At 41.5% G+C, this 13,097-nt stretch overlaps 1 protein-coding gene across 1 annotated transcript; it reads right to left on the bottom strand.

Annotated features, from left to right (window-relative positions):
* Positions 1-1,764: 1,764 nt before the first annotated feature.
* Positions 1,765-12,804, bottom strand: LOC123402562 (probable proteasome inhibitor). Its single transcript, XM_045096484.1, has 11 exons — positions 12,566-12,804; positions 12,259-12,474; positions 5,832-6,018; positions 4,551-4,718; positions 4,190-4,243; positions 4,029-4,082; positions 2,867-2,944; positions 2,751-2,779; positions 2,605-2,662; positions 2,449-2,526; positions 1,765-2,092 (listed from the first exon to the last, which is right to left on the bottom strand). The coding sequence occupies exons 2-11, from the start codon at positions 12,419-12,421 to the stop codon at positions 2,020-2,022; spliced, it is 942 nt and encodes a 313-aa protein (XP_044952419.1). The 5' UTR covers positions 12,422-12,474; positions 12,566-12,804; the 3' UTR covers positions 1,765-2,019.
* Positions 12,805-13,097: the final 293 nt, after the last annotated feature.

Genomic DNA, 13,097 nt, shown 5'->3' with positions numbered 1-13,097 from the left:
GTCGTCGTTTGGCGTCGTGGTGGCGTCGATGACGGAGGACCTGCTAAGTATTGACACCTCAATATGCTGTGAAGATGGACCAGTGGAAGATTGCGGCGACGACACTTGTGAGTGAGTCAGACCGGTTTATGCCCCGGACCCGCTAGATGGCTCGGTCGGGGCCTCCGGCTTTAGATGTTAGGCTTAGGTGAGAGGTCTGGGTATATGGCCCGACTTGCACCACTTCAGCATATGGATAGGGTAGTGACAGATGTTGCCAAGATGACGGATTCATACATATTGTTGTTCTACTTTGTAAGGTCCTCGAGAATAATCAATAAAATGGCCGCATGCATCTCCCAGATGCAGAGGCCGGGGTCATCCTCCTTTTCTAAAAAAACATCTACCAAAATAGAACTTCTCCCAAAGAGTTGGCTATCACAACGAGATCGTGAAAGGCTCGAGGGCTACCTATAGTGGGATCCCCCGGGTATTGCGAGGGCTAAGAGTTAGCGCAGTCATATGTCAGAGACCCAGATGTACATATAACTTTTGCTACGTTCATTCTACTTTTGTATTATTATTATTGTTGCATAGTTTTGACACAAATTCATATCAACTTATTAGACTAACCTAATTAATCCAATTCTCAAGATCAGTTATTATTTTCCGTATGATTTTGGACTTTCAGAAGAAGACCGCTTTGAAGACGAAAAATATATTTCACAAAGTTTTGAATCTGAATGAAACCAAGGATGGCGAAGGGGGCTAAAGAGGATCCCCAAGGGATCCAAGCGATGGGCCCATGTGGCTCATGAGCTGGCCACAAGGTGAGGCCGCATGGAAACCTTAGGGCATCCCTCTGCTGCCATTCACACCCTGCCTGTATATACTCCCGAAACCTCTGAAAATATTCCTCCTCTTCCATGACATGTAAATTGTTATACGAGGCTTGAGAAGAACACCCAGCAGGAGTAGGGTATTACCTCAGCAGGAGCGGCGCAAACCTAGTTAATATTTCTTGTGTCAATCCTGTTCCTAGATTCTCCACGTGCATCTTGTTCCACAAAATCTTCAAATCATGAGTATAGTCACGAATACACACGACCTTCCGATAAAAAAATTGAGTTATGTTGTTACCACGTAATAATACTCTAATCACTAGCCTATTTATAAGAGGTTCACCTCTTCCTCTCGTCATCTTCTTCCCCATCTACTCCAGCACACGACAAGCTTGCTGCCACCGATGCACCCCCAATCACCACTGCTGTGAACACCTCACATAGCTGCTAAGAGTAGAGATGGCACAGCAAGGGCAGCCGTCGCCGCTAGAATCTCGCATGTGTTTTTGCTCTGGGGAAGCTGAAGACTTCTACGAGTGATTGGAATCACCCAGTATAGAGAGGATGACCGAGTGGCGCTACAAACATCAACCACCAGGGCTGCGAGCGGTGAACGACGGTACTACAAGCCTATGATGATCCTGAGAGATGATGCAAGCCATGTCGAATGAAGCAAGGGCAAGGTGCGGGGAAGGCGACCATCGGTGTTGTGAGCCATAGTGGGCTTTCTACAACCATGGTGATTCGATGCCACATGCAGTGGTGGGATAGTGGTGCTGCTGTAAAGAGAGACTAGGTGTGCTGCTACAAAAAGGGATTAGGGATGGGGCGGCCGACGCTGCTACAAAGCAGGACTGTCGTTGCTCCAGCAATGATGACGCTGTGAGGGCGAGGGCGAGGGCGAGCGACAAAACAATGCAGAAATCTTTGCGGTGATACTGCATGACGAAACTGAGAGCAAATTTTCATGTTGCTAGGTGGTGATGAGGCAAAACTTGCAGACCACAGAGGGATCTAAAGACAGCCCCACATACAATTGTACAGTCGAGTATGCCAAAGCATGATTTGGAAGGTGAATACGGGAGTTTACGGTTTGCGATACATAGCAGATTGGTTCCGCAAAGCGTTCACGGTCAAGCACAGCAGAAACAAAGCAGAGTCATTCACCACAGGGTGCAGGTGGGCATGAAGCCGAGTCTCAGAAGAAGTCCGGGCCTTGCTGGAAGAACTCGAGGTCTGGGTGAGTGCTTCCACCTGAATGCCTCGAAGGACTGCGTCAATAAAAAACCAGGAGGTTGGCGTCAGCTGTTAATCAAAGTTTCAGCTAGTGACTATTCCTAAATCCCAGGAGGATGCAAGTAAAAATAAGCATAGCGGTATCAATTATATGTTAATGAACTGTGCTCATTGACTTCGATGACGCAACAATATATAGAAATATGTATTGTGCTGAATGTTGCACTATGTATTGTGCGAAAAAATGAACTATAAGAACGGTTTGTTTCTTACTTGAGAGAATAAACCTTTTTAAAGTGATAGTATCAGGTACAACAACAGGCCATCTTGAGTCTCACCGGTTGCCAATCATAAATGGGTCTATAAAAAATGTTAAGAATAGCTAACTTACCTCACAAAGCGAGACGGTTCAAATCCTGAAGCATCGGGCGGGCCAATTGGATCGTAACGACCACCGGGTGGAACACTCCTATTATGAAATATTTGATTCCATTTATGACAAAAAAATAGTGCAATGCAATATTTAGTAAAGGAAAACTGAACATACCCAAGGTCACCAAAAGGAGTAGAAGGATTTGTAGGAAAGAAGCGTGGATCATTTGGACCTGTAGTAATCAAATAGGTTCCATGTTAGACAGTACAGAGGGACAAATGTAAAGAGGTTCCACAAGTATTCAGTTGACAACATATTACCAACGTGCATACTACCACCGGTTTCACCACTGCAAACAATAAGATACATGGTTAATTCTGTGCGGAAGAACTGATTTGTAGATGCTTTTGCATGCATATTATGGTAGGAGACAGACCTGTGAGGGTACAAGCCTACACCAGGAACAGGGAAGGTGTCATCATCACCAACCAGAACTACCGGAGGATAAATCAGTCTGTACCACAATACGTAAACGGAAATATTAGCCCTGTTATCAATATCCTATAACCAATTCACCGATAGCCTATTTATCCTACAAGAGTGCAAATTTTGGTAAAACCGAAATTAGGTTGACACGAACTGGCCCTTCACTAGTTTGTGCACTTGTAAAGGAAATTCTTAGGAAAGGAACATGTGCGAATTTTGAAAAATAACATATAATCATATGCGTGATGTAGCAAAGGATAGGCCAGAGTATTAGTATACGAACACATATGATCGTATATAATATCTATTGAGATTTTCCATAGATGCCTAAACTAAAATTTTCTAGTGCCATAATGTTTTTGAGAATTTTGAAATGCCTGAATCTATAAATCCACAAATGGGTGCATATGAACATGGCTTCATCGTCGTCTTTATCAATTCTTTAGAGAATGTATTTTATAGCAACTTCTTTGAACTACAGTTATATATTCGATAGCCGTTACCTATTGTGCAACCGTTCTAATGACCTCCCATAATATTGTCTTGTAACTTGTCAGAGTGATTCATAAAATGAGTGTAAACGCACATATATATTTCTATATGCCACAAATGCTATCAGTAACATATGTTATATCCAAACTAAAATCAGTAATGACTCTATAGATAATTTTCTGTATGCTTCCAACATACAGCAAGAGAATTTGCAATGATTAATATAGTATAAAGTAACCATATCAATAGGTCGTAGTACTAAAATTAAATGTCAAGAGAATATGTGCAAGGACAAGCATGCTCATGAAAACTGAACCAGGTCATTATTGAAGGCGGTGTAGGCTTGTATGAAGTAGGAGAAAACTAGAAAGACTAAGTCTTAGCGAGTTGTAATTAGATTGGACATGACTCAATAAAAACGCAACAAAGTGTAAAAAGGTGAATAAAGGAGTGCCACAAAAAATAAGAAAGGGAAATACAAATGCTTGTACCTTGTACACGGGTTTTCCCACATAACATTTTCAGAACTAGAAGTAGAAGTGATAATAATGTAAAAAAAAGGTGAATAAAGGAGTGCCACACAAAAAAAGAAGGGGAAATACGAATGGTTGTATTCGTACCCGGCAGGTTCAATCATCCTTGTACTCCGGCTTTCCCACAGAATATATTGAGAACTGGAAGAAGTGCCAACAAAGTACAAAAAGGTGAATAAAAGGAGTTTGACAAAAAAAAGGAGTGCCACACAAAAGACGAAGGGAAATGCAAATGGTGGTATTCATACCCGGCTGGTTCAGTTGTCCTTGTACTTGGGTTTTCCCATGTAAAATTTCCAGAACTGCAAGGAGAAGTGCCACATGTTAGAGAATTATTAACAAATGGGGTAAGCTACAACAGAAACGCTTTGGAAGTTAAAATTTAGGAAAAGTAGGAAAATCATCAGTATATTACCAGAAAAGCCCAAATTCCAGAAATAATGATATTAATTCATTTGTACAAAGTAAAAGTGCAACATGCAAGTATTTACAGAGGGCGATATACTAGAATTTTTTTTTGCGATGAAACAATCATAAACTTGGTCTGATTTTTAGTGTCAAAGACGGAGATGGAACATGCCACAAGTTAAAAAACCAGCATAGAAATACCTGCTCATTGACGAACTGTTCTCAACATCAGGTATCTGGACAGCAGTAGTATCCTTACGACCCAATTCAACCAATAAGGTGGTGTTAAGGATATTAATCAAGCACACAAAATTCTTGTACATATCCTTATAATTCTTGTGTTGTTCTTCTGAGTAGAAATCCTTCACACTATATACGAGGAACCTCGGTTAAAAACTCGCAAGTACCCAAAATATTGTACATAATGATAACCTAAACACGACAAAATTGTCCTATTGGCTGCACTGGGTCTTGCTTATAACAAATTAATTAGAAATAGATTTAGTATTACATATTGTACCTTGTATCACACTCGCTATCCATATACAAAGCTTTTGCGGAAAATCATACTCAATCAAACAAATATGTTTCTATATTAAGGTATTTGTAACAACCCAAGTCATCACATAGTAGAATAGAGCAAGCACACTAACAGGTTGGTAGAATTCATAAACAGGCTCGATAAGTCCAGCTCGTCGTTATTTGTTTCACCATTTCTACTGTTCCGCATATAGCGATATCATTTCTGTAATGCTGGTTAATACAAGTGAAGGTACTAAACAAAGAATGTGCATACAACAAAGAAGAAAAAACCATCGCAGCAGCTAAACCATCACAGTAGTCTTTACATATATAAAATGTCTCCACAGGTAAAAACGAACATGGAATGTGTAGCAAAGCTGCAGTATTGGTTATATACATCATATGTCCAAAGAAACATGCCTTGAGTTCAAATAGCATGGCTTTTAATTCATGTTATTATGTTACCAAATATTTTGCCAGTCGAGGTGGCAAGGATGGTGATAGAGTAAATCGACCATCAACATGCAAACTGAAATATGTATAGCAGCAAAGAAAATTTCCAATTGAGCCCCACTTGTTAGTAACCAAATAGTGGGATGGTGAAAATATCATCACTACCGACTTCAATAATTATTGGAATGAATATTACCACATAACATACGTGTCTTAGATCACAAACCATATTTATGTGTGAAGCAAGTAACATGTTTTCTAGTATAACAAGGTAAATTTTGACATGCTTCCTTTTACCCCCTCTTTTTACATGTGAGGTAAGAAGGTAAGAATAAATCTGAGCACTAATTAATGAGGTCAACGGCTCAGATCTATTATATACTCTTGCCTCTCATGTGAAATGAAGGGGTTAGAGGGAGCATGTGAAAACTGGTCTAGTAACAATAATAAGCAAAGCACATGGAACAGTAGAAAATATAAAACAATAATAACAACACTGAAACATACTTTATCTGGACAATGAAGCGCCCCTCGTGTTGTGCCTCAAGATCCAGCGCATCAATAGCAAGGAAGTCAGCAATCACCACACATTTCATTAAAATGAACTTCTTCTTGCCATCGTCCTCCTTGTAGTACAAAAAGGCATAGATGTTGTCCATACTGTTCCAACCATCAATTCCCACCTCCTCCTCTTCTAGAATCAAGCAAAATAAAAATATTAATTATATAGTTAAAGACTAGCAATTACAATACAATTCAGGCATCTATAGAATCAATTTCCTCTTTCATTTCACAACAAAATATAACTTAATTAATTCCCATCGAGTGAACTAACTACACAGACTTTAAACTCCCATTAGAAATTTTTCCAACTAAATTAGTCCCACAGTGCAAACATGAAAAATAATTCACAGGTTCCATTAGTTTAATGAATGGATATTTCATCTCCCACAATTGGTTAGCCTAAAGCTAAGTTCCAAAATTTGGATGTCTATTTCCCGCCTATTAATAGAAGTTTGACCCTTAAAATAATTCAAATTTTAACTCTACTAGAAAAATGGCAAGGTCTGCCTTACATCGTCTTTTTTTCCAACTCCCCTCACTCACCACGTATGCTCTGTCCCGATACCACCTCAATTTTATTGAGTTTTTTCCACTGGTTCTTTCAAAACCGACTAAACTGCCCCACGTCTTACTCGCTTACCAAATAAAATCATGTTTCATTGGTAAGCCAATAATGTTATGTGGCCTAGTCCATCAAACATGATGTCATATCCATTAATTGGAGTCCTAGTTAATTAAGAAACTTTTGTTACTCCCTCCTTCCATCTATATAAGGCCTAACCCCAAATTTCATTTTTCCATCTATATAAGGCCAAACGAGGTAACCGATGCGTCTTCCATTTAATTCCCTCTCATAGGTTGCGCGCTCCATTTTTGTTGGCCAATGCATGAAGTCCTAGAGGAGTTATTGTTGAGCTGCATGCAAAAAAGGGGAGAGGAGGTTGCATGTGAGGGATTAATCTGGGCACCCAAAAAAACTTGCATGCGATTTGGTTGGCCAAGTACTATTCTCAATATTTCCTCCTCTTTTTATTCAACAACCATGGTATGAGAGATTCAAAACTTAGGCCCTATATAGATGGAAGGAGGGAGTAGGAAATATTCAAGTCAGTTTAGAGACCGTATTAGAGTTTGAAAAGATTTACTACTGGATAGTTGGCAAGTCTTGTCTATACAATATAAGGGGCCCGACTCCTCTAAATAAAGTTGAGAAGAATATTACTCGCTCCTTTCCGGTTTATAGGGCTCATCTAAAAAATTATAGATTTCCATTATATTAGTCTCATTTTGAGTCTCGTTGAGTTAAAGTGCTTTGAGTCTCACGCCATATTTAAATCATGCACATAAGAGAAAAGAAATTAGTGGTTATACATGCATCTTTTTCTACAGGCATTATGCAAGTCTAATGAAAGGGACGGTGCTACATTTATTGTTTTTGAAATCAAATATGTGAGAAATACTTCATTGGCTAGTTAAAACTAGTGCCATCCACTAATAATCCACCTTGTTGATGAGATTTCAGATTTAAGCCCTATACACCGAAAAGGAGGGAGTATCGTTTATTTTTATCTACTTCTCAGTAATTAAGGTGGGTTATGTATGTTGTAGAACATTCAAATTTGGTATCAGATCCATCTATGATGGCAGACAAAGTAATCAATATTGAGGCTATGAAGCAGATGAAGCTCATCGTGAAGCAATTGGAGATCTTCACATGCCAATTAGGGGATCACTAGATGCTCCTTGCCGGGTTGGTGCAGTGCTTGACAGTGCTCGAGCAACGGCTGTCAGCCTTTCTCCCACTAGATTTAGCGGTTGCGTCTGTCGCGCAAGAGAACACCTTTGTGTCCCAGGCCCTCCTTGCCATCGACGTTGCACATCTTGTGCTTCCCCACATGAATACTACCTCCGATGGCCTATTCTCAAGTGGGGTAATCACCACAGCCTGACCTCTACCTATTGGGTAGATTACCCTCCCCCACCTCCTTACTTTCCTCCCTACATGCCTTCAGAACACACCCATGTACCGACTCCTGCCAATCACCACTAGCCTTCAACCCCTTTTCACCATCTTCAACCATCTACCAATCATGGCTAATTCGCACCACCACCTCATAGCTAAAATCCCACCCCAAATCCCTCCCCGATTTTTCCACTAACCTACCGGAAGATTTACGAGAAGCAGCAGCTACAAATCACAGCCACCTTCCTGCCTCCACATGCGAACCGACTTCATATGCCGTTTTGGCCGTGTCCCCTCCAAACACATCTATGGAACCACCGCTCCCATCCCTTCCCTTCTGCCCTTGCCTAACCATCACCAGTGTCGAAGGCAGCTATTTGATAAGGTTTGACGACATTGGTCATACCTACACGTTGCTGATTGTTGTACATATAAGTACATATTGTACTAGTCAGTATCTATGTGTAAAGCTCCCTCTTGTTGGGCCTGGTCAATGCGAGCAAGCGGGCCACCATGGTATTAGCGATACATCAGAATTTGTGACTAAAGCTACTCGTGCACTCGTACCGAAAATTTGATCATGCGTGGAAGCAGCGGTAGGTCACATTAGGAGGTGGCGACCAACAACCTTCAATCATCGAGGCGGCAACCCACCGCATGTGAGGGCCGTCGACCGGAGACAACGACTCACTAAAATAGCTAGTGAGAAATTTTAGGAGCTAGTACTTTTTTTTGGATTGTAGTCATATTGTTTTGCACAAGTAATATAAATCTAATATTCTAGTGATCTTGCTCTTACATAGTTGTATTTATACATGTTTCTCCTTCACAAACTCCGCCACACCTAAAAATTATGCATGCCTCCGCCACTGACCATCACCTTGACTTAGGATCATGTTCTCGCAATGCCCCGCTTCTACAAGGTCGACTTTCCAACATATGATAGCTTGGTCGATCCTTTTGGTTGGCTCAATATATGCAAGTATTTTTTTCGTGGGTAACACACGAAGGAGGCCGACAAGGTTTGGACTACATCCTACCACCTCACCAATGAGGTTCAATTGTGTTACATACAACTTCAGCTAGGCTTTGGGTTGCCGACATGGGAGCATTTCAAAGTGGCCTCCCATGCTTTGTTGGGCCATCACGTCGTGCAAAACCCTTGAGCGTGTTGGCACATCCACCGTTCACTTGCTCGGTTGCAATCTACACCAGAAGGATTCTAGTGGTCAAGTGCAACAACAACCACCCATTAACACCGTCCCAACAACAGTTTCAGCACACATCAGGGTTGCCTGATGGTTTTCACATTGACGGCAAGCTTCGACGGCCATTTCACCTCCACACCGCCATATCCTTTGCCAAGGCCTATGAGCAGTGGCGTTGCCCCCAACAACATCACCACACTAGACTTTTGGGCCTACAGGGCCTTGTGCCCCTTCGTTCTTCCTTTGGTCAATGTAGCTAGATTACCTTCTGCTACAACACCACTACTACTAGCACATGTGCTTCCGTTCAACACTACAGAACTAACCCCGCCACAACAGGTTCAACGCCATACTCTAGCTGAGTTTACAGAATTTCGTAGTCAAGGTCTTTGCCTCAACCGCATCAAGATCTATCTTCACTATCATCGGTGCATGCAACTCTTCTTCATCGATGCTGATGACTATGAAAAATATAGCTCCACAACTGATAGCACACAAGGTCACTAGGTAATTGACAACCTACAACTCGCAGACATCAAATGTGGAGTCTTGTTCCTTAATTAGAGTGCTAGTTGATTAAGAAACTTTGTTAGAAAAGGGTCTAGTTAATTTACATATAGTAGAGTTTGAATAGATTTACGGGCTTCTTGGTCATGTCTTGTCTACGATATAAAGGAGCTGACCCATCTCAATAACGCAGAGCCTATTATTGTTGTTTACTTTTAGCTACTTTTCAGTAATTAGTTTTATGTTAGTAGTAGATCCTTGCAAATAAGTATTTATTAAACTAGCAGTTAAACCACGTAATCACATAAATAATACAGTAATAAGTAAATCACGGCCATTACATACATAATATTTGTGCTCCCGTTGCAACACACAGGTACTTATCTAGTACAATACAAAACATGTGAGTAATATGAACCTTCTCTCTTATGTCCAAAAGAAACATAATTTTTGGAATGATGGATACTCAAATGCACAAAGAAAAAAGTAGAAACTATATAATATTGAGACCATGCTTTTGTTAATTTCATGAAAATCCGAAGAGCGTAAATATGCAATGGCATGACTTTTGCAACAGTTCGAGAGAGTGAATATGCATACAGTACACAACAGGCAATTTGTAAGAGCTTGAAGCACTTGTTCAATTTAACAATCCTAACTCCAGTTCCTTGAAAAAAAAATCCTTGCCAAAAATCAAATTAAAATAAATGTGTGACTGAAATTCTGCAAAATTTCCTTGAAAATTATTTGCATCATATCTAACAAGACTTCAACATTACAATGTACTTTGGTACTATAAACTTAAAACCAATAACTTCATCATTGGTTATCAATAATTTCTAACAGAAGGAAGTGGTTGAAGTCGTGAATACAATGGCAAGCATGTAGTTGAATCAGGAAATGTTCCTTCTTAAGGTTTATGTTATAGTTGATGCACAATCTGTAGTTCAAATTGAGTTGTTCAATTACATGCATGTGTTAGGATTATTTTGTGTAACCAAGTTCGTTTAAGATTCAAAGTACTTGATATTAGCTTTTGGTAAGTTATGCAGGCCAAGCACTACAACATACTGATCTAATCTGTTGAAAAAATTCTGCCATGTTTAGCGAGCAAAAAGCAAGGCAGCAAGCAAAGCATTGAATAATTAAAGAGACTCACACCTGATGAGCTGACTAGAATTTTCTGGATGTTTCTCCATGATGGCAAGGCTCGAGGTTTGTGACACCATTATTATTTTTATTTCTCAATGAATATCAGTAAGGCCGAGTGAACCCAGCTGACTTTTGCCGTCCTATTTGACGGCTATGTGACTTGCGTAGGGTAGAGGTAAACAAAGGTTGTAAACTCAATGGTGGATATTGAGATAATAGCTTAAAATAGCAGGCTCTGTGATTCTATGTTTGGCGCTAAATTGACGCTATAGTGAGCTAAATGACGCCAAATTGATATTAGCTTTAGGATTATTTTGTGTAACCAATTTTTTTTAAGGTTCAAAGTACTTGATATTAGCTTTAGGTAAGTTATATGCAGGCCAAGCAGCACACCATACTGATCTACTCTGTATAAAAATGTCTGCATGTTTAGCAAGCACAGAGCAAGGCAACAAGCAAAACCATAGAATAATTAAGAGAACCCCACATGATGAGGTGACCAGAATTTGCTGGACGTTTCTTCATGATGGCAAGGCTCGTGATGCCGTTGTTATTTTCATTTCTTCATTTTACAAGCAATGTGCGGCATAAATTCAACAGTGGGTATTGAGATCCTAGTTTTACATAGCAGGCAATGGGATCCCATGTTTGACGCTAAATTGGCGTCATAGCGCGATAAATGATGCTAAATTGCACACGATGCATTTAGCGCGAGGGCCCTCCAAACGCTATATATAGCACCGAGAGAGCGCGCTATTTAAAACTATGATTGACATGCTATATCTTTACGCGGGAAAGCTTAAGGTGGGGTGGTAAATCCAAATACAAAACTGGTGTATTAATTATAGTAACAGACATGTTAGTATACATAGAACATGACACTGCAATGATCAAGTAGTAGTAATTAGGCAGTTCCATAGCATACAAATAATTGAATCATAATCGAGTGATCCAAGTCTAAAGCCAGAGGTTCAATACGAAACTTACGAAATTTAGCATAACATACAGTGCACTATTAAGTTGAGTCACAGAAGCAAATTTGAATTACCAATTCAGAAATTGGAATTTCACTCCGCTGCATGGGTTGAACTGCTAATTCTAGATCAGAAAGACATAAACATAAAACTCTGAGTCTGAAATCCAAAATGGCATACTATGTTACTCCCTCCATTCTAAAATATGTGTCTCTGATTTAGTACTTATTTTTTGGACGGCGAGAGAGTACAAGCTACCAGAGAGGATCAAACCATAGATCATAAATAGAAGAAGCTGTTAAGCTGTCTGACTCTGACTCAGGGAATTAAGTTGTCAATTAAGCTGTTAGGCTGTTTGACTCAGGGACGCATTTCCCAAATCAACCAAGCCTGAAATAGAAGAAGATACATCTATCCACTCGGGAACTGAACCCGAAAATCATCATCAGATATGCAACAGGAGGCCCAAACATGGGGTCAGTCAAATCCTAACTACTCATATATACATACATATATAACCAATATATACACATAAAATCAAGCGCTTAAGAAGGAAGGGAGCGCACCTGCGGGCCGGGGGTTGATGAGCGCGGCAGGACCGACGGCGCAGAGGGAGTATCCGTCGGCAAGGAAAGCGGCGTTTGCAGCGAACGCGACGCCGTCGTGGGCGCAGCAGAAGACGGGGCGGGCGGCCCTGACGACCGCCATCACGGCCTCGGCGGTCACCATCCTAACGCTCGTGGGCGTCGCGCGGCGTTGTCGCGGGGTTGCTGGAGAAATACCTGTTTGTCGATGGGAACTGCTCTCAGCATGAAGCTTCTTGGGCAGCAACACGCAGCGTCCTTAGCATCCAAATAAGAAATTGAGTATTACCAGGCGTGGATCCGGCGGCGAGCAACGTAGGGAGCGAAGGCGGATCGGGCGTCCAGCGGAGGCAGTGATGCGGGGTCGGAGACGTCGGGGAAAGGGCGGAGAGTACTGCGGCGGTGATGGGATGGGAGGGAGCCCTGGGGGTAAGCGGCGGAGCACCGGAGCCGCGCGCGTCGGACGGTGCGGCGGAGGGGACGATGGAGAGGAGAGACTGGAAAAGAGTAACCAGTAACTGAGATCTGAGAATGACTTTGGGGTGACTTGCCTTGCCTTGTCATCGCTGCATCTCATCTGCCCTCCAACCTAGATCCAGCGGTCAATAAAGAGTCAAAGCGAAATCTTCAGTTTCACTTCCCATTCCCAGCGCGTCCATCGTCACCTTCCATGCCTGTACGCTGGTTGCTACGCTTCCCCCTGCATCCACGGGCAGGGTGCATACCGTGAGTATGGATCGATGCCGCCGTCTTTGGGGCTCCGCCTCGACGGAGTAAACATTTTTGAACCCAGCAATTTGTAGAAGTAGCGCCTGCTGTGG

The sequence above is a fragment of the Hordeum vulgare genome, chromosome 6H, assembly GCF_904849725.1.
Source record: "Hordeum vulgare subsp. vulgare chromosome 6H, MorexV3_pseudomolecules_assembly, whole genome shotgun sequence".
In the NCBI taxonomy this organism is placed as follows: domain Eukaryota; kingdom Viridiplantae; phylum Streptophyta; class Magnoliopsida; order Poales; family Poaceae; genus Hordeum; species Hordeum vulgare.
Note: the sequence above shows the minus strand (reverse complement) of the source record. Positions and strands in the feature narration are given on the sequence as shown.

Excerpts from the sequence above, each read along its gene's own strand:
- LOC123402562 (XM_045096484.1), bottom strand. The coding sequence starts at position 12,421 with ATGGTGACCGCCGAGGCCGTGATGGCGGTCGTCAGGGCCGCCCGCCCC. Across the intron at positions 4,244-4,550 it reads AACAGTTCGTCAATGAGCAG|TTCTGGAAATTTTACATGGG; the intron begins GTATTTCTATGC and ends TTCTCCTTGCAG. Across the intron at positions 2,780-2,866 it reads GTAGGCTTGTACCCTCACAG|TGGTGAAACCGGTGGTAGTA; the intron begins GTCTGTCTCCTA and ends TATTGTTTGCAG.